The following is a 19,852-nucleotide window of genomic DNA, read 5'->3' on the forward strand; positions in this document are numbered from 1 at the left end:
TGGGCTGCCTACACACTAACGTGGAGTCACGGAATAGGGCAACAGAACGAAATACTCCGTAAAGATCCACATACAAGAAGTTGCAAAGATGGTAGCATGGAAGAAGGAATGTCTGGATATGGCTCGTGCTCGCAATAACCACACTGATTTGCCGGAGGGTTTGACTGCCAGAATATTTCGCAAATCTGCCACTCTCTGCCACGACAGAGTCAAGACCGCGACGGGCCGATGCAAGTCTGAAGATCAGACGACTAGACAGCCAAGAAACAGGGACATTTAGGCTTAGAGAGATTTGCATTCTCGTGTACCTATGCTGTTTTTGGGAGAACGAACACCTTGGCAACGGTTAACGTAATAGTTTCGCTTGCAAATGCTTGGCTCGCCCACTCCAATACCACATGGTTGCTTGGCGGTTGTATCTATTACCGAACGAATATATCTAAGTCTCTAATCTATGCTCTGAGCTATGCCAGAAGATGATCCTTCGAATATATTATAAGGTTTAGAGCCCCAACGGTTTTCTCTAGCGGCTAGAAGGGTTCCTAATATGGCTCTGCAGCCCAGTGTGTTGAAATGCCCCTTTTGCAGAGGTTCAGGATAGTATATTTAAACCGTGCAGGCATCCTACATCATGTCAGATCTTAAACCCAGTCACTCGTTAAGTTCAATCTGTTGAAGTCACTCATTTGGCGCGTAGTCCTTCGCGTTTTCTTTTTCTTCCCTTCTTCTTCTTTTCTCTCTTTTGCCCCTACTCCTGCTAGCATACCTACAATGGAGAGAACACTATGGTCGTCTCTTAGAGTGGCCGCTCTCCAGATACTTTCCTTTAGCTTCGTAAACCAGGCACTCGCTCAATCTTGTGCTGCGAATTATCCACCGTCAGTACCCGTCGCAAGTGCCACTGCAACACTTGGGCCTGTACTAGCGCCAGAGCTTGATACCTCTGACCCAATTCATTTAATCCCAGCTTCTAAAGTCTCTCTTTACTATGGCTCCTTGGACCCCGAGCCCTCTAATAAACCCGCCTCCGGCTCTGTTAACATGAACCTAGAGCTTAACCATGACACCATTGTATTGGAGTACATCGACGCTATCGGCAGTGTTGAGTGCACTGATGAGTCTGTGATCGTCGCCTTCAAGGACGCTGCTGGCTTTGAAACAGCCCTTAGGTCTTGGCCATCTGAAACGAGCTTTATCCTGATCACAAACCACCTAGGCAACTGTGATGCTGAGTTCGAAAGAGGTTTCTTCAAGGTCGATCAGATAGCTTTGGATGAGTCCAATTTGTCGATCACCTGCAATGCCTCTAAGCAGCCAATTACCGAGATTGCTGGTACGAACTTCATGGTTTTGTATATATCAACGTGTGAGCAGTGATCTAAGACTAGTACATCTAGAAACTTGCGAGCTCGCTTTCTCGTCAGTGCCAGCGGGCAAACTCGCCAAGCGCCTCACACTTGATCCCTCCTTCAGTATACCGTTCTCTAAGTCCCTGGCCAACAATACTGTTCTCCTGAGCGAACCCCCGTACCTCACGGTTACCGCCGATGAAGCTGCCTTCTCCTCAGAAATCACCTTCTCTGGCTATCTGTACTACGACTTTTGGGCCTTCAAGTTGCGGCAATTGTACTTCGACATTGATGCCGGCTTTTCTGCCGATGTAGCTCTTAGCGCTCACCTCGCCGCTGCATACAACAAGTCCTTCATGTACAACCCCTCGGATCTCACTTACACGCTTGTTAACATCCCTGGTATCGTGCAGCTTGGCCCCGGTGTAGCCTTCGGCCTAGAGATGGATTTCAGCGCCTCGGCCGCCGTGGATGTAGCTGCAGGCCTGTCTATTACCATGCCAAATGGAAACGTGCATGTTGACCTTCTGAACAGCGTGAATACTGTGGCCACTGGGTGGACGCCAACGTACCACCCATACGCCAATATCTCTGCACAGGCCAACGTCCAGGCTGATGCTAGCGCCACCGTGACGGTCGAGATGGCGCTGAGCTTCCTCGGAGGGCTCGTTGATCTCAGTAGTGGATTGACCGCAAAACCGGGGATCGCTAACACGTTTTTGCTGGATGCCAAACTCGACACAGAGCATGCTAAAAATGCTACAGCACCGGGAGTCACCCAGGATGCACACGTTGAACGTCCTTCATGCGGTGAGGGGGTTAGCTTGAAATCGGACTTTATTTTTAGCCTTGATGCTTTTGTGACGAAGTCGTGGAGCACCACTTTGGTGAATACGGAGATTCCACTGTGGGACTTCTGCTATCAATTCTAAGATCCGGTGAGTCTCGTCTTTCCCCCGTCTCCATATTCATTTTCATACTTACTATCGTCTGGCAGAGAGAAAAAGGCACATCCACGTGATCCGATGTGCCCTTGAGCCGTCCACTCTTTGAAACCATTTATAATGGCAGTTAGTGTTGGCAGCGTTGGTATTACAGTGCGTGTAGCAGATGAAGATGACTGTAATTTAATATCACTAAATCCACACAAGGGGGTAATACCCCAGGCTGTATAATTAAAACTGCAATGGCTCTTTACATGGATACTGCTGCCATTATTTCGCTTTCGCGTCTCTCGATTACCGGTTACGTGAACCATCATGTCATCACTAGTAGTACAATGCAGAAATGCCCTACTAGTAGTAGTGGGAGGCCGCTGACTCATTTAGACCAACATTTTGATTCGCCTTCGTTAATTGACCTGCTGGATGTGTCCCAAGTCCACAAGTGCCTCCGTCTCAGGAATGATAAGTGACGAGTAAGGGTTCCCCTCCTTGATAGATAGTTCCACTAGCCCTCCTCCACTCGCAACAACATACGTTTTCGCGTAACGACTAACAAATCGAATTTGACACCTCTTACCTATTGGCACATACAAGGTCTCCGCCGCCGTGAGACTCACCAACACTCTGTCAACGTGAAACTCGATCATATTCTCGACGACATGGAATGCGTGATGCACGGACGGGAACATTAGCCCAGCAGCGAGAGCTTTATTGCGATGGAACGATGACCCTTCAAAACTGGGATAAGATAGATAGTCTCCTGATTGACTGTGCCAATTACCTTCCTGTGAACAGCGAGCCCAAATTTTCTTCGGGCAAACAAGCATCCATAATCGGGACACTTGGCCCCCTCGAGACAGAGGGCGTCATCCTACCATCCGGCGAAGGTATGTACAGGTCTACCCGTTCTTGTTATCGAGGGGACCTTGCTTAGCAGTGATTCTTTGAGAAACCTCCCAAGAGCTTCAGAGCAATCGTCCCGACATGAGCAAGGTCCGTTTTCCCCCGAAAATCTCGTTGGTGCCAACGATGAAGACGGTCACGTGAATATATATGATGCTGGATGAAGGCGAGGTACGTGTGTCGGATGTACAGTCAGTTGAGAGCCACTGAAAAAAAATGCTATTTATATCTCTACAGGCAATAGTATTGACAAACTCCTGCTTGGGCAGGATTCGATTATACTTCTCTGCTGGTGCTTCGACCACATGTTTAGGTAATGGATACATTGTGGGGACCAAGGAGTTTTCCTATACACATTAATAAACTAACTAACCGGAGACTTCTTTCGGCTGTATCTCCTTTAGATCATTTCTCTTTATGTACATCCCAATTCTCATAGTACAATAATCTATTTTGTCCACCCTCGCGTCAAGTCACTCATTCCGGTTTCTCAAAAGCCTTGTGGAATGATACAGTTCCGGTAGGGGTTGGCTGACACCAAGTGAGAGCCATAAAATATTCCTGGGGCACTCCAGGTAGTTGCAGAGATGGTTCTGCTCTGAAACCAAACCGTGTATAGTAATTGGGGTTTCCTAATACAACACACCCGGCTGCATGACGGCTTTGCAGATCGGTGATTATGTGTTCGACGAGCAAGGACCCAATACCATTTCCTTGATGCTGAGGTAAAACCGAGATTGGTCCGAGCCCATACCAACTCTCACTGCCGTCTGAGATTTTCACAGGTGAGACGGCAACATGACCCAAAATATTGTTTGTACGTTCATCTTCTGCGACCAGCGAGATTGATAGTTGGTTCGCGTTGCGGAGGTTGCGGATGATGATTTGCTCGTTGTGGTCGGTGTGCTCGGCGTTCATGAAAGCAGCTAAGGTGACTTCGTTGATTGCCGACTCATCGTTTCTTGTCTCTGGCCGGATACGGATCGGCCTTGTATTTGTCATTCTCACGGAACGTTTGTGGTCAACGAGTATTGTTTCCTGTCCTTAAGGATATTGACGGCAGGTTATGACCCGCGCTTTAAATGGTTTACATAAAGCTTAGGAACTAGGGCTACGCCCTAGCCAATGCCATGAGTCAAGGTGAGTCATACACACAGCATGTTCTGGTGGGCCTCAGCGGACAGCTCAATGATTTATCTACGCGAAGCTCTTGGTCGTGGGGCCAGAAAGGAGTGATTGAGGGTATATCGGTCAAGGCGATTTCGAGAGTGACTGTAACATGATCGGAGAATCACACGTTCTCACACCAACCCCGTAACCTAGTATTTCAGCGCTTGGCCGAGACAACCTGACTATGTGCCAGTCGAAAGAGGCTGGCCTGTACTTTGGAACCTGGAGCTGAGATAATTATTGGCCCTTAAATAAAGGCCAGGGTGAAATCCGAAGTAAGAGCAGAAATCTCTTGTTCCTTTTCTATATTTTTGAAGGGTCCAGCTATCTTCTACGCCGATAGACAAGTTTCTGGGGAAATTCATAGTTAGAGCGTTTCTGTAGTAACAGATCGAGAAGGAATTCAGTTGAAACATTAACTGGGCAGAATATAAGGTCTCTGCAGCTGTATTAGTTTAGAACTGTGAAATCTATTGCTCGATCGGTGAGATATTAAAAATAAACAGTGGCGAATAACGGAGGACGTGGACGACAGTTGTAATTGTACCAAGCCGCTCTGCGATTTCCTGCCCCGGAGTACGTCTCTGCTTAGTAAATATATCTCTGAATACGAACTAACTATACTATTCTCTTTTGATTCTACTTAGTAAATAGTCGTTGCCTAAATATATGGTATAGCGGTATAAAGTTGAATCAGTTCTTTTCAGTTTACATATATATAATAAAAATCAGTCTTTGTACATAGATTATGTAGATTTCTCAAGCATCCAACCGTTTCTATAAGGATTCAAAATCTTCAACATTTTACAATATTGTTCCTGCCGTAGTTCAATCGGGTTTCCCTCCTCTAATCTATTCTAGGCATAGCGTAAGCTAAATGAGATTAGTGACTCCTGCACCCACTAGACCTAAGTAGGGTTAGTGGAGGTCATGCTTTTCAAAACGCGCCCTGACCTCGGCCACTGGTTGAAGGAAGAGGGGGAGAAAAAGCTCCTGGTATGTCACACTGCATTTTTCATATTCAGTTCTCGTATGATGCTGAGTAACTGGATACTCCTTCATACCCTTCCCTTGACTTTTTTTTTTCAAAGGATTGACTGAGGGAATGGTTTCCGGTCACCTCCGACGGAACACCGTGAGCCCACTTAGGGCGATGAAAAGGACACGGCGTCGAAAGTCCCCAATGTCACCTTCTTGAATTGGAGCGGATCGGCCAAGATGTGGGGTGTGATTGGTCATCTGGGCGAGGCTTGACCTTGCTTATCTGCCTCAAGCACTTGAGTTGGCAGAACAAGAGCAGAAGACGCAGTCCCTACGCCGACAGTCCGCCCGATTTCAATTTATTTTGATTAATTTCCTTCATCAAATCTCATTTCGGTTCGGAAATCGGCTCGGAAATCACGCAACAGCCAATCTGGTCATGTAACGACCTGCTCCCAGTGACCAGTCATCGTCCATCTCACGTTTCTCCCCTTGCACTAGTCCGAACGGGGGTAAGAAAGGGGACACAGAGAGGAGAAAATGAAAATACTATATAAATGCCCCGTGGGGAATGGATTTCCCCCATGTCTCCTGGTCTTCTCGTTAACTTCCATTCGACTGGAATCGTGTGTTGGCTGTGAGAGTCTCCCATCATGCGTTCATCGTTTCTCCTCGCAGGAGTGTTCGGCTCCCTTGCAACGCCAGCACTAGCGATCGTGCACGAGAAAATAACCGCGGTTCCGAATGGTTGGTCCCTGGTCAAACATGCGCCGGAAAGCGACCAGATTACCTTATCAATCGCCCTGGCACGCCAAAACCTAGACCAGCTCGAGACCAAATTGACGGCATTGTCGACGCCGGGCAATGCAGAGTACGGCCAATGGCTGGATCAATCCGGGATTGAGACGCTCTTTCCCACCGCGAGCGATGAAGCCGTTCTGCGTTGGCTCAAAAATGCGGGCGTCACTCATGTCTCTCGACAGGGTGGCTTGGTGAATTTCGCTACGTCGGTCGGAACTGTGAACAAGCTCTTCGACACGACCTTTTCGTATTATCGCAATGGCCCGGCTCAGAAGTTGCGCACGACGCAGTACTCCATTCCCGATGACCTTGCTCATGCGATTGACCTGGTTGCCCCAACCGTCTTTTTTGGTAAACAGCAGGAGAGCGTCGCTCTTCCCACCCATCATAAGTTCGCGGCAGGGACCAAGACAGCAGCGGGCAACGTGTCCTGTGCGGATTTGATCACTCCCGACTGCTTGGCGGACATGTACAACTTCCGAGGCTACAAGCCCCGCGTATCCTCCGGCAGTAAAGTTGGCTTTGGAAGCTTCTTGAATGAGTCCGCCAACTATGCCGACCTGGCCCTCTATGAGAAGCGATTCAACATTCCATCGCAGAATTTCTCCGTCGAGTTGATCAATGGTGCCACCAACGACCAGAACTGGACAACTGCTTCCCTTGGCGAGGCCAATTTGGATGTGGAACTGATTGTGGGCGTTAGCCACCCTCTGCCCGTGATGGAGTTCATCACCGCTGGTACACCGTAGGTGCTTGGTTCATCTTGACCTGGGATTGAGGAGATTGCTTATCGTGTCCAGCCCGTTTATTCCGAATGTCGGCCAACCAACGGCGGCGGACAACCAGAACGAGCCCTACCTGGAGTACTACGAATATCTGCTGGCGAAGCCTAACGCTGCGCTGCCCCAGGTCCTCTCCAACTCATACGGCGACGAGGAACAGGTAAGCCGTCCACCGAATTTGTGGGATCTCCGCAGGTCTGACGAGAGTTTTGTAGACTGTTCCGGAATACTACGCCAAGAGAGTGTGCAATTTAATTGGCTTGATGGGTCTTCGCGGGATCAGCGTGCTTGAGTCTTCTGGTGACACCGGTATGCGCGCGTGGTGCACAATTGTTGCTGTTTCTCAGTACTGATTCCAATAGGCATTGGCTCCTCCTGTATGTCGAACGACGGCACTGAGACTCCGGAGTTCACACCCATCTTCCCTGCAACTTGCCCCTATATCACATCAGTGGGTGGCACCCAGGCGTATGCCCCTGAAGTCGCTTGGGACGCCTCCTCCGGCGGGTTCAGCAACTACTTTAGCCGTGCCTGGTACCAGGAATCTGCCGTCAGCAAGTACCTTGACCATCATATTACCGCGGAGACCAAGGACTACTATTCCCAATATACCAACTTCTCCGGTCGTGGATTCCCCGACGTAGCTGCCCATAGCTTGACTCCAAGGTAAGTCTCCTCCCTCCACAGATACCTGAATCTGTCTAATGGGATGGGAAGGTATGAGGTGGTCGTCAAGGGCAGACGTGGCACATCCGGCGGAACATCCGCCGCCAGCCCTGTCTTCGCCGGCTTGGTGGGTATGTTGAACGATGCCCGCTTGCGTGCCGGTAAACCGGCCCTCGGATTCTTGAACCCTCTGTTGTACAGTGGGGCTCTGAAGGACTTCACCGACATCACGGCCGGGTCATCCATCGGATGCAACGGCGTCAACCCTCAAACGGGTCAGAATGTTACGGGAGGTGGCGTCATTCCCTATGCGCATTGGAATGCAACTGCCGGATGGGATCCTGTCACGGGGTTGGGCGTTCCTGACTTCATGAGGTTGAAGGATTTGGTTTTGTCCCTGTAATCGATGCCTTGATTGTTTCACGAAGGTGGCTGATATACCGTCGTCATGTAAACTAAGATATGCTATAGAGAGTCAGTACTGAAGAAGATGTCATATTGCAGGTAAACAGTGAGGCACAAAGTGAGAGACTCAAGGATTGGCTGCGAAAAAGCCCACATGCGAAGCTCGCCATGGCACAAGTGAATAGGAATGCCCCTGAGAAAGTGCAACCTGAGGAGGGCAAGCGCGTAATTTCGGAATTGTATGAATAAGCAAAGAAGAACCTCTTAAGCTCGTGGCGGGGGACTCAAGAGCTTTTAGGCGGAAACGGCCAATTCTTTGACGCTGCATCCGGGGACAGTTCTTCGCACATAGTTTTGATGTACGTGTCAAAGAGACTTTTATTCATGTCGTTTGTTTTTTCCCAGCGTTCCATCGGGACCCAACCAGAATCATCAGTGCAGAGCTGGGTCTTCACAACATCCCATAAATAAAGCATGTCTTGATACAACACCACCTGGTCATTGTGCATTTTCAACTCCTCTTCAGAAAACTGGAATGGACAACTGCCTGGAAGGCCAAGAGAATCCCAGTCCTGCAAAATGCGTAACAAAGAGTTACGTAGCGGGACCATACTGCCATTCGAGAAAAGCTGGCAATAAGTGAAAGGCTCCCATAGCCTCCGGTCAAGTTTCATTGCATCATAGATGGGTTTATTGTATGCCAGGTTAGACATTTCGTAGTATTTAGACTGGGACGCTGATACCCGCTCCCTGCGAGCTTGATCCTTCTGTTCGGGATCCAACTCGTCGAAGTTGTTTGGCAAGTTGGGGATATCAGTCCCAGGATGGTAATCCTTTGGCGGCCTGAGAAATTCTGGAAATCGAGCTTGTAGGAATAGAGGAGCAATTTGAGTTGACTGCCAATCAATTATGCCCTCGATAATAGTTGGGTCGTCCAGAGAAACAAAAATGTTTCCCAAATGCAAATCAGTATGCCATAGAACGGGGTCTGCGACTTCTCTCACAAGAGGATGGTTTGATATGGTGGGAATTATCGCCCTTACTTTCCGTAAAAGGTTGGAATATTCATGAACGGATTGGGTCTCATCGAATTGATTGAGATGGTACTGCACTTCGCTTTTCGATTCTGTCACGATATCCAATTCTCGTTCAGGAATAGATAGTGCAAATTCCAAGAAAGCAGCCCCTTGAATTTGTCAGATGTCAAAGATTAAGCTGAAAAATAAAGAAAAAACAAAAGAATAAGGCGAATCACTTACAGGGGCCAACATTAGGCATATGTTTGCACATGTCGGTAAGATCTTTACTCCACATAGCTCGGTTGCAGGACGGCCCAACGCAGAACAACCCGGTAGGATCGAGATGGGAGGGAAGTGGGTAATGACAATATCCATTAGGCACGGACTGTCGCAAGTAGAGATTTCCATAGGCAGGGAACTTCAACCCCCCAAGTTCCTTCTCCACTTCAACAATTCGATCAATGATTTTGTAGCGCTGTAGCATATCCATTGTTTCCCACCTCTCACTGAGTGCAATCCCTGGAACCTTCTCCATGATGATATATTCTGCGCCAACTGGGTTCCCTGGATCGGAGCTCCATGCGAATACCTTGGGAACCCGAGCAGATATACATGACCGCACTGACAAAAGGAGGGGTGGATAAGTAACCAGAGAGGCCGAAAGCATGTGTAAGAAAACATACAATATTTCAGAGTGGCCACCTCGGATGCCGTCGTGAGCGAGGGCGTACCCGCATTTGCACATGGGATCTTTGCGATAACTTCATTACCGTCATCCATTGTGAGGAGAAATGCTTTGTTACAGTTTCCTTCCAACTTAACGATACAGACGCATTTCGTCGCCCTACTGAATATTGAGACAGCCTGGCGACAAAGGCTCTGGATATCGAACTTCACAAATCGTTGCTCTAGTTGGCGTTCTTCATTGATCAGCCACCGGCCTGAAGTATATCTAAAAAGCTCGCTGTGGTCCATTATCTTCGCCACTGGTATTCGTTAGTGCTCATGAATCTCAGTAACTTGTAGTACAAGGCGAGAAAACGGACTAGTTTCTTCTATGCCGGGTTTCATCCTCGGTCTAGTCAGGTGGAAACACCGTCTAAGATTTGGAACAATATCACGCAAACTGTCAGAAAACCTGACAAGACCCGAGCGCTGTGGTGAAAAACGACGAATAAATGATTGCTTCCACATTGTCCTCAGCATCTTTCCAGTGTAAATCTCACCGGCACACAATGCCTTGTTTGCTGTGCAACCAAGGCTGGCATGTGCTCTAGAAACCCCAGGCTAAGACCACGGTGACAGACTAAAACTGGACAACTTGGGCTTTCTCCAGATAAATATGCGATCATGGAACTTGTTAGTCGCTTCCTCAAGAGTAATCGGGCGACGCTGATATATATATAGCCCGATTCTTTGGGGCGGCCAGTTAGGCGGTCAGCTATTTAGTTTTATAGGACATAAATATGGCGGAATAATCGAAGACCGCCAGGAGCAATAACAACAATTCTTTTATCAGTGTCCGCTACAACTAGATTACAGAGCAATGATTCTTTACGGAATTCAATATTCAATGTATAGGAAGTTTCCGATCAACTATAAACTCGAATATATCATGTAGAGTCGACCCGGTCCCCCGCTAAACCCGCCCCGAACCCGGTACCTAATGTCCCGGGCCCTTGATCGAGGGTGGATTCCAAGAGTCCCCAGCGAAGTTCTAATATCTGATTCATGGCTTCTGGCATTAACCATATCGATCGGACTAACATTCCAAATGTATATTGGCCAGATGTTTCATCGTATCTCTATCTAGATTACGACCTGGTCAGGGACCTCAATGGAATATTGAGCGAGTTTAGGTGTTGCTTCAATAGACGACCCCTTCGACACAACGGCTACGCAAGAAGCCAATTATCTGGCTTTAGACTTATCGTTTTACGCATATACATGCTATGGTAGCCAAGCAAGCGAGTGCTAGATTGTCACACACTCGAGATAATTAGCATTCGCCAACTTCTTAAGCAATATGCACCGCGTGAGGTTTTTGCTTGCGACGAGCCAGGCCTACTCTGGAAGCGCATCCCGGAAAATGGCATAGCTGCTGGAAGCCAACCACTTGCACATACAAATGGTAATGACCGTTTAACAATATGCTTCTGCTTTATTCTGCCTCTATCCCGCCAACATGTCCATAGCCAAGAATTCAACCAGAAGCAAGATAAAACAAGCGAGTTCAATTAACATGCCACTGCACAGTCAACCTAGATGAAACAGAATTACTGCACATGCAGAGAAAAATGGTCACGAGCACCTACTATTCTGAAACATTAGTAGCTGGGGGATTAACTACAATATGGATTATCTGTCGCTAGAGAAACGGACGTTCTCCAATATAGCATTGTCACCACACACTACAGACTAGTCTCATTCCTGCAGCATGCTATGCGGCACCCGATACGACATCCCTAGCAAGCTCAACTAAATACGACTAATTATACGGGACACCATTTGTTGGAATTTTTGCCTGATAGTGGGTTATAGTTCATGCTACCCCTACGCGTTGCTCCAACTGTTATATTAACGATATGCCACTGTCTCGGAGCCCCACATCCACTATCACCCCCCCCCCCCCCCCCCCCCCCCCCCCCCCCCCCCCCCCCCCCCCCCCCCCCCCCCCCCCCCCCCCCCCCCCCCCCCCCCCCCCCCCCCCCCCCGGCTAACACGCCCACCAGGTCGGTGGACAGCTATGATAGCCTTGAAACGATCGATGCTTGGAGACTTTACTAAATTACTTGGATAGACCCGTTATATGCCTCTGCTCGTAGTGGAAGTGCTTCGTAGACGCCTCGTCGCGCACCCGGGCAATTATGGGGACCAGTGGTTCAAGCTATTCTACGAATGATTTTCTTGACAATTATGTCATTACCTCTGCCCTGTGTGTGTCGAAATATTTACTTGGTTTTCGGGCTTGGTTCTTTCTGCAGCCGATAGGCTGTACAGTAGTTGAGTGGTGACTTTGTATAGTAGATCTTTGATACAGTCATATAGATTTTATCATTCTCATTTTCATGTTGAACATGGGAGGTAAGCTATCGTACTCTGATCCCTAAAGCAAAAAGCGACGTCCAATAATTAAAAATCTCCCATAACAGAACTAGAGGTAACTACTCGTGGCTTAACGAAAGACGACTCATTCCCGACATGTTATCCCTATCCCTTTTTACTCATCTGGTCTAACCCTCTCATCCGGGTGACTCAGCTGATCATGGCCGAGATGATATTTCGAACTATAACCCTGTGTGGCAGGTTGGGAGCTTGTATCGGTGGCCTGGGAGGACGCAGTGAACTAAGAAAGACATCAGTATGCTAGATTGAAACACCTCTGTGGAAGCCAATTCAAAGCGACATGTACCTCTTGGGTGGGGTCCAAGTCAGCGAGATTGCTTGGCTGGTCTGCTTGTTGGGGTTGGGTGGAGCTCATATCATCGTCCTTGGGGCGGACACGGTTAGAGAACTTTCGGGTGTTGTACTTTGATTCCATGTTTGTTGATTGAGGTACAGATGGGTGTGATCCTTGCAGTAAATTAGAGAATAAGATGAAGATTTAGTCTTGTGTTGGTATAAGTATGCCACGATTTCGAGTGAGGTCATGGTGCTGTATGTTGACATCAGCGACAATCGGAAGGCCAACGTCGGGTGATACAATCCCATTACTTCTCGGCTGGCTGTCAGCCGTCATTGGTAGAGATCATTACGTACCATGGTTCGCCACCCTTCTTACTTTGTATAAGGAGTCGGGGTAGAAGAGATCCATCATGATGTACTTGATATCCTTGAAATAATGTGATTTTGTGTAGGATCTCCCAGTAGGTCTGGTGACGCACATAAGCACCTACTGTTGAGATAGATTATCCTCATCTCACAGACCGAATTCAACCATCTTGCTTTGGGAGATGTCGATTGAAACTTCCAAGTGGCGAGCGTCATGACGTCTTCCACTATGTAACGGTATTACCACGATACTTCAGTTACCACGCGTAATTGCGATCACATGTATGTATTACTGATACAGATTGCTGAGGATTCTCAGCGATTCAAGCAGACGATGCAATCTGCACAATGAGGGCACTCATAATATATCAATGCCATTGGATAGCCACAACTGGAAAGGACAACGTATGGAATGAACGTTGTATGTCTCCTGTCTGTATCTGCACTCGTAAGCGTCCGACCTTTCCTGTCCGGAAGTTAAGTTCAGCTCACTCTCAACCTGTGGCTCTCCTGTCATCATATTCTCCGATGTCCTGGGTACCTTACAGCTGCACAATGGACAGATCGACAGGGCTCAACGGTAATATATACAGCAAGGCTTACCCTGCCTATTGCTACAATCTCTGGACAACATCCCCTCCCCATCCCCAGGCACTCAGTGCGTTTTGAGAATCCATGGATCGGGCCTGGAGAGCCGTCTGGCGACCCAAAACCGAGAGAGGCCTTATTGTTGGATATATAGCAACTGTCACCGGGCGTGTCCCGGTGAATGTCGCCAACGACGCCGAGCGCAATAACATCAGTCTTGCCAACATGAACATTATTCCACTCAACTCGAAACCAAGAATGATCAAGCAAGCGAGACGCTAAAATTGTGATATACGAACCGGAGTGATTGGCTAGTCGGAGAGGCTAGTATTTTAGCTTTATCAGATGGAATACAAGGTTATCTTGGCCGACTCAGCCTTGCTCTTCCTGCCGTGGAAGATATTAGGCGTCCAACAGGGCTGTGCGAGCCAATGAGGCTGTTGAAGAGGTGGCCATGTTGCGTGGCCCCAGGTCCGAGCGATTATACTGACCTCACCATGAAGGGCCTGATCTCTGCCAGGTCAGTTACAACTTTCAAGGCTTAGAGGAGCCCACCACGTGGACTACATGACACGTTGAGCGACCCATGGTCTGTGCACTCAGGAGACGAGGGACTCCTTTTATTTTCAAGTGCATGAATAGCTCGCACGGTTCAACTGGAGCTTTTAATCAGACAAATCGATTAGGGTGCCGTTGCTGGGGTTGCCTTTCGCGGTAGACAGCCCTGGCCCGACCAGATGGCAGTAGTCAAGCATTGAATAGCAGAGGTGATAAGTGTTCTGACTTCCTTCTGCGACTCGTGACAAAAATTCCCGCAATCTGACTCCTTTGTTATCCAACATTTTGTTTGTCATTGGCGTCGAGATATGGCCGTGAAGGAAAACTAATAAAGGTATCCAGCACACAAGAGTGGAGCCGTCCCGCAGAGCCCAACCGAATGTGAAGCAATTGATTGGAATTTGACCGACCAATTTTGGGTCCCCAACTCAAGGCAACTTAGGCAAGGGGCCCCAGCACTCTGGCCAGGGACGATCATTGAAATAGATCGGTGGGGTTCCCTTTCCTAACATGGTATTAGTACAACATTGGCAACCCACTCGAGGTATCCGTTTCTCGTCGATCGTGTTCATTTTGAGCTTTTATCGAATGTGATGGGGCTCCAGACTACTCTTTGATTTGTCAGTTTGCCGTCTCGTATATGCACTATTCAAGCCACTGCAGCATTGCCAATCATGAGGAATTGAAGCATTCTGTGAGCAAGCAGGATCCCAATCGAGGTTCGATTTGTTGTTTTCATTTTATAGCTTTCAGCTTCAGGCCCCCTGTGTGGATTCTGTAGACTCGTTATATATGTACCATGTGAGCCATGCGGAACCCTCGCTGCGTGTTTACGATGACTGTCACGTCTGCACGCGTTTGATTCGACATCTGTCCGACATGCATTCCTCACTGACATTCCTTACACTGGCTCTATGTCTATTCTCCTGGGCTAATGGGTCTCACCACCATGTGCGCACCACCGGAAACACAGTGCGATTCAATCTCACACTTACCTGGGAAGAATGGGCCCCAGCGGGCATTCCTCGAAAGATGATCCTCGGAAACGGTCAACTCCCGAGTCCCCTGCTAGAGCTGCAACAAGGAGACGATGTCGAGTTCTTGGTGATAAATAATTTGCCCACCAATACGACGGTTCACTTCCATGGTAGGGCCCCTCCTCACTTGATACAAGAATTATTAATGACATGATGTCTCTCAGGGATCGAGCAACACGGCACTCCCTGGTCCGACGGCACGCCTGGTTTTTCGCAGGAGCCCATTGCGCCTGGTGGCCACTTTCTCTATAAATGGCGCGCGACACAATACGGGAGCTACTTCTACCACGCTCATAACAGAGGGCAGATTGATGACGGTCTTTATGGCGCGATCTACATACATCCGGATGCCTCGGTTGAGAGACCCTTTGGCTTGATTACGAACAGAAGCAGTGAGATCCAGGCCATGCGAAAGGCCGAAAAAGAGACGCAACCTATAATGATTTCGGACTGGCGGCAGTTGACCTCGGAAGAGGTATGGCAGGCTGAAGAAAACAGCGGGTTGGACGCTTACTGCGCAAACGCCATTCTGATAAATGGAAAAGGATCGATTAGCTGTCCTGGTCAAGAAAAAGTGAACCAGCTCGCTAGCGCTGAACAGAAGCAAATCCTGGGCAACTTGAGTCTGACCGACATCGGATGTACCTCCCCCATGGTGGCAGCCATGCAGGGAACCTTCCGTCATAACTACAGCGCAGTACCGCCTTCAATGTTTTCTGGTTGTGTACCTGGAAATGGTGGCACTGCTCGTGTCGTGGTTGACCCAACCCACAGATATGTGAGCTATGATCTGATCAGTGCGGCCGGTGTCTCGATGACCACGTTCTCGATTGACGAGCATCAAATGTATGTCTACGCCATCGACGGACGTTACGTTCGTCCCACATTGGTAGATGCCATCACCATTGCTAATGGCAACCGTTATTCCGTCCTTTTCAAGTTGGATAAACCCGCTGGGGATTATACTATCCGTGTAGCGAATGCCGGAGTCAACCAGGTTTTGTACACTGCTGGAGTTTTGTCATACAACACATTGGACAAAGCACAACAGCACGCTTCCGTGGCATCGATTAATATCCACGGCGCGGTAGTCTCTTCTAACTATACGCTGCTGGACGAAACGAAGATCATTCCATTCCCGGTCGAGGTGCCATCTCAGGAGGTTGCTCAGACACATATTTTGCGAGTCAGCCATTACGACGCCTCCTACACCTGGACCTTGGGAAACACCACCCTCCCTCTTGAGAAGGAAGAAGTAACGCCCCTGCTATTCCACCCCTCCACCGCTCAGCCAGACATTACTCTCAAGACGCTCAATGGCACCTGGATTGATCTGATCTTCGATATCCATGGTCAGATACAGCCCCCTCATCCAATTCACAAGCATGCCAACAAATTCTACGTGATCGGACAGGGGAGCGGAGCATGGAATTACTCCTCTGTCGCGGAAGCCATGCAGCATATCCCGGAGAGCTTCAACCTCGAAACTCCCCAGATCAGGGACACATACATCACTCCACCGTCGGCAACAGAGGACACGTGGTTAGCGATCCGGTATCACGTTGTGAATCCCGGTGCATGGCTGCTCCATTGTCATATTCAGGTCCATCTTAGTGGTGGAATGGCGATAGGTATCCTTGACGGTGAGGACGAGTGGCCTCAAATACCTGAAGAATATTTTATCCAGGCTTGATTATATGAAGATATGGCTTTTAAATAGAGATTCTACATTAACTGTTACAAAGCTTAATGTCTATTATGTTACGAAATGCATTCAAGACTACTCATTGTTCGAGCTAGCTATAATGATTGGACATTCTTGCTCTTGAGGCCTCATAAGCCTTCCATCTAAAGTAGGGAGTGTCCCATTAGTACGGTATGCATAAAAGCCACGCCCGCAGACGACGGCATATGAGAGATAGAGAAGGCCAGGCTAAATAGAGTGTATCCGGTTGAAGATGGCTTCTACCGTCGATGAAAACCCTTGAACATTTCTATACATAGATCAATAATCCTCTTCCTGATTCCCAAGCTCTGCCGCTATCAATACGCTATGCTTCGCAAACGGACTGCGATCTCGGATTCGCTCACCATAGAATATAAAGAGCGGTGGGACGATACAGAACACTGTTGCGAGAGAAGCTAGGATTGAAACGGCCACATTTGCTGTAAGGCCTTCGAACATCTGCTTGGTAAATAATGGAAATACCCCGGATAGTAGGGCGCGGAGAAAGGCCACAGCAGCAGTAGCACTGGCTGAGTAGCTTAGGTAGCAATCCCCTAAGTAGCAATAAAGTACGGTGTCGAACTCATTCAACGCATATCCCATCATTGCCAGAGGAATTGATGGCACTATCCAGTGAGTATTGGAAGCTTTTGGTGGAATGGTCCAGGCGAACCACCATAGACTGACCGCCAGCACTGGAGCACCGATGGCAAGGCCGAGCAATTTGTCTTCAGGCTTGAAAGGGAGGTTCTTGCGCCGGCGAGTATCAAAAATCCGACTATCGAGTAATCGTGTGAGCGTGCTGAACCAAATGCCGCAGGCTATGGCGAGAAAGGCCAAGGAGGATTGGGTTCGAGAGAACCCTATGGTTTCATAAATTGGCTCTAACGCTTCTGTGAAGATGTAGAGAAGAGAAAAGGCAAAAGCAATCATCAGGGAAATGATGAATACCAGCGGCTCACGCAAAAAGAGAATCGCAGGTCGAAATAGGGCAACCTTGAGAAAGGTGCGAAGGTCAGGATGGTGATCATGGTTTAAGGCTTTGAAGTTCTTTCCGGTATAGCGACAGAGCTTATCGACTTCTCGTGTCAGTAAGAGTGACGGTCGAGATTCCCGGATGAACATGAACAGGACGCTCATAACCCCAATGACAAGCGCGTAGATGTAGAAGAGCCACCTCCTGTAAAGGGTGAGCCGAATGACCCACTGTATTGCACAGAGGGCCCAACCTACCAGTTCACCAAAGTCGTTATGTACGTGCCCATAATAGGTCCGATACATAAACCGAGGTTGGATGCAATAGTCCACAAGAACATCACCCATATCCGTGATCGAGAAGACCACATGTCTTCGACACTACCTCCACCAACAGTGTAGGGGATGGCAGCAAGCATCCCAGTTCCCATGCGTCCAATTACCACGGCGGCAAGGGAGTGGGGAACACCTACGACCACGCAGCAGACCGAACTTAGCCCACAGCTAATGAGATAGAGCCTTTTGCGACCAAACGTTTCAGACCAAGGGGGTAAGACAATTGTCCCTATTACCTGACCAAGGAGGAATCTAGAAAACGCAAATTGGTCGACACAAATTATCTGATTAGCAGAGGCGTCGTGGTGGCTTACACTGTTATGAAGCAGAAGGTCGCTAGCTCAGATCCAATCCCATATTCATGCTTGGCCTCTGCGGCTGCCGATGCCTATACCTGTTAGCGGTCTCTTTGGCGAGAAGGCTTTCTAGCACATACGCCAGCAGTACTAGAAGCTGTTCTATCGAGAAGTTAGCTGCCAGTGCGTCTGGCCGTCAAGACTGGGCATACAGAGTAAAGTCTAAGAGGCAGATAAGACCCGTGTCAAAACATTTTCGTAACACAGACCAATTCCTTGGATGAGCCGGGTTGTCACGTTGCCAGCGAATATATTGTCCCTCTGGTATGACCTCAAGATGATGCTCTGATAGGTAGTTGCTGGCCAAGGAATCCTCGGCTGGTAATTCTTTCGATTCTAGATGCATGGCTGTCAAGGTAGAAGTATAGCACGAATGCAGCGATAGAGAAAACTATCCGGTTAAGACATTTCGTTCGAACCTTACGATATCCGAACTCGCCTCATCCGTGACCGATTCACTTTAAGTGCAATGCCTTGTTCTCTAAGATTAGCAGGCATGACATTCGGTATATAGTTAACCAAGGGTTTCTCAAAGATCTACATTCCGGACAGGCATTGCTATTTGCGTAATGGCATATAGTTGCCAAAGAGATACGTCACATTTCAGTAAATATAGGTAACCCTTGCATCGGGCTTGCGGTGACATATGGAACTAGTGGGTAACATTGTCTAATCCCCCTGTAACTCCTCGATGTAAATCGAAATGTATTTCCTAAATCTACAACAACGCGCTGGATATGTCACTGTTCTACAGAGTACAGCTCACATATATTCTACATTTTGGTATGAAGATCTCCTAGGGAAGAATGTCTAGCGCAGTAGCCCCTTGCGGGATAGTGGCTACAAATCTGGATTCCTAGCACTTTCCCCCATAATATTTCCTTAAACCAAACCTAAATCCTAGCAATGATCGTCCACTAACAGTCAAGTGATTAGTTTCGCATAGAACAGTACGGGTGAAGGCAAATTGAAAGGCTAAGCCTCTAGGAAGAGTTTTCCATGGCTACATGTGCTTTGAACTCACTGAGTCGGTCAAAGGGGCAGGATATAAAACTGCTTTAATCCGCCGACCCCAACACATTTCGGACCATTCCCAGCTATTCGCTAAGGGTTTCAACACGGGGACTTAATTAGTCAAGTTGCACGCCTTATGTATCATGTCAATGACGCAATAAATCGATGAGTCCATGCTTTCGCAGGTGATTTATGAATGGCCCCGGGGATCAAAATCTCGGACAAATACCTCCACCACCAGTATTTATTCCGCGGTCTAGGTGAAATGTGCTGCCTTATGGTATGTGACGGCAATGTGACAGGCGTTCTTTCAGCTCTAACTAAATGGTACTTCATTAGCCACCCGTAGTGACTTTCCATGATGCAGGAGTGTGCGGTAAGTAATCATACAAGTCGTTGGTGAGTTAAGTGTGTTAGGCATGTGGCATTCCGCCGACGGGGCCGATGAGGGCACCCGTAAAGAATTGACTG

General features: G+C 48.3%; 8 protein-coding genes across 8 annotated transcripts; 3 read left to right on the forward strand and 5 right to left on the reverse strand.

Moving 5' to 3' along the window:
- Positions 1–611: 611 nt before the first annotated feature.
- BDV38DRAFT_56894 (uncharacterized protein) lies at positions 612–2,469 on the forward strand. Its single transcript, XM_032063564.1, has 2 exons — positions 612–1,333; positions 1,398–2,469. The coding sequence occupies exons 1-2, from the start codon at positions 772–774 to the stop codon at positions 2,279–2,281; spliced, it is 1,446 nt and encodes a 481-aa protein (XP_031915001.1). The 5' UTR covers positions 612–771; the 3' UTR covers positions 2,282–2,469.
- Position 2,470: 1 nt separating this feature from the next.
- On the reverse strand, positions 2,471–3,226 carry BDV38DRAFT_56887 (uncharacterized protein). Its single transcript, XM_032063562.1, has one exon. It carries the CDS (start codon positions 3,118–3,120, stop codon positions 2,701–2,703), a length of 420 nt encoding a protein of 139 aa, XP_031915002.1. The 5' UTR covers positions 3,121–3,226; the 3' UTR covers positions 2,471–2,700.
- Positions 3,227–3,442: 216 nt separating this feature from the next.
- Positions 3,443–4,407, reverse strand: BDV38DRAFT_243275 (GNAT family N-acetyltransferase). The gene has a single exon (XM_032054209.1). The coding sequence runs from the start codon at positions 4,196–4,198 to the stop codon at positions 3,674–3,676; it is 525 nt and encodes a 174-aa protein (XP_031915003.1). The 5' UTR covers positions 4,199–4,407; the 3' UTR covers positions 3,443–3,673.
- Positions 4,408–5,734: 1,327 nt separating this feature from the next.
- On the forward strand, positions 5,735–8,142 carry BDV38DRAFT_56906 (S53 family peptidase). Its single transcript, XM_032063565.1, has 5 exons — positions 5,735–6,893; positions 6,949–7,090; positions 7,146–7,239; positions 7,293–7,596; positions 7,648–8,142. The coding sequence occupies exons 1-5, from the start codon at positions 6,001–6,003 to the stop codon at positions 7,997–7,999; spliced, it is 1,785 nt and encodes a 594-aa protein (XP_031915004.1). The 5' UTR covers positions 5,735–6,000; the 3' UTR covers positions 8,000–8,142.
- BDV38DRAFT_291673 (phosphotransferase family protein) lies at positions 8,065–9,995 on the reverse strand (the record flags this gene model as incomplete). The annotated part of the gene is made up of 3 exons (XM_032061799.1): positions 8,065–9,187; positions 9,261–9,641; positions 9,704–9,995. The coding sequence occupies 3 exons, from the start codon at positions 9,993–9,995 to the stop codon at positions 8,286–8,288; spliced, it is 1,575 nt and encodes a 524-aa protein (XP_031915005.1). The 3' UTR covers positions 8,065–8,285.
- Positions 9,996–12,240: 2,245 nt separating this feature from the next.
- On the reverse strand, positions 12,241–12,561 carry BDV38DRAFT_281502 (uncharacterized protein; the record flags this gene model as incomplete). Its single annotated transcript, XM_032059564.1, has 2 exons — positions 12,241–12,366; positions 12,433–12,561. The coding sequence occupies 2 exons, from the start codon at positions 12,559–12,561 to the stop codon at positions 12,241–12,243; spliced, it is 255 nt and encodes an 84-aa protein (XP_031915006.1).
- Positions 12,562–14,816: 2,255 nt separating this feature from the next.
- On the forward strand, positions 14,817–16,667 carry BDV38DRAFT_281503 (multicopper oxidase; the record flags this gene model as incomplete). The annotated part of the gene is made up of 2 exons (XM_032059565.1): positions 14,817–15,084; positions 15,139–16,667. The coding sequence occupies 2 exons, from the start codon at positions 14,817–14,819 to the stop codon at positions 16,665–16,667; spliced, it is 1,797 nt and encodes a 598-aa protein (XP_031915007.1).
- A 312-nt stretch (positions 16,668–16,979) lies between these two features.
- Positions 16,980–18,838, reverse strand: BDV38DRAFT_291677 (major facilitator superfamily domain-containing protein; the record flags this gene model as incomplete). Its single annotated transcript, XM_032061800.1, has 3 exons — positions 18,520–18,838; positions 17,934–18,263; positions 16,980–17,880 (listed from the first exon to the last, which is right to left on the reverse strand). The coding sequence occupies exons 1-3, from the start codon at positions 18,711–18,713 to the stop codon at positions 16,980–16,982; spliced, it is 1,425 nt and encodes a 474-aa protein (XP_031915008.1). The 5' UTR covers positions 18,714–18,838.
- Between the last annotated feature and the right edge of the window lie 1,014 nt (positions 18,839–19,852).

This window comes from Aspergillus pseudotamarii (genome assembly GCF_009193445.1).
Source record: "Aspergillus pseudotamarii strain CBS 117625 unplaced genomic scaffold BDV38scaffold_18, whole genome shotgun sequence".
NCBI classification, from domain to species: Eukaryota; Fungi; Ascomycota; class Eurotiomycetes; order Eurotiales; family Aspergillaceae; genus Aspergillus; species Aspergillus pseudotamarii.

Coding starts and splice junctions, on each gene's coding strand:
- BDV38DRAFT_56894 (XM_032063564.1), top strand. CDS start 772: ATGGAGAGAACACTATGGTCGTCTCTTAGAGTGGCCGCTCTCCAGATA. Junction 1,334..1,397: donor GCCAATTACCGAGATTGCTG/GTACGAACTTCA, acceptor TAGTACATCTAG/AAACTTGCGAGCTCGCTTTC.
- BDV38DRAFT_56887 (XM_032063562.1), bottom strand. CDS start 3,120: ATGCTTGTTTGCCCGAAGAAAATTTGGGCTCGCTGTTCACAGGAAGGT.
- BDV38DRAFT_243275 (XM_032054209.1), bottom strand. CDS start 4,198: ATGACAAATACAAGGCCGATCCGTATCCGGCCAGAGACAAGAAACGAT.
- BDV38DRAFT_56906 (XM_032063565.1), top strand. CDS start 6,001: ATGCGTTCATCGTTTCTCCTCGCAGGAGTGTTCGGCTCCCTTGCAACG. Junction 6,894..6,948: donor TTCATCACCGCTGGTACACC/GTAGGTGCTTGG, acceptor TATCGTGTCCAG/CCCGTTTATTCCGAATGTCG. Junction 7,091..7,145: donor CATACGGCGACGAGGAACAG/GTAAGCCGTCCA, acceptor AGAGTTTTGTAG/ACTGTTCCGGAATACTACGC.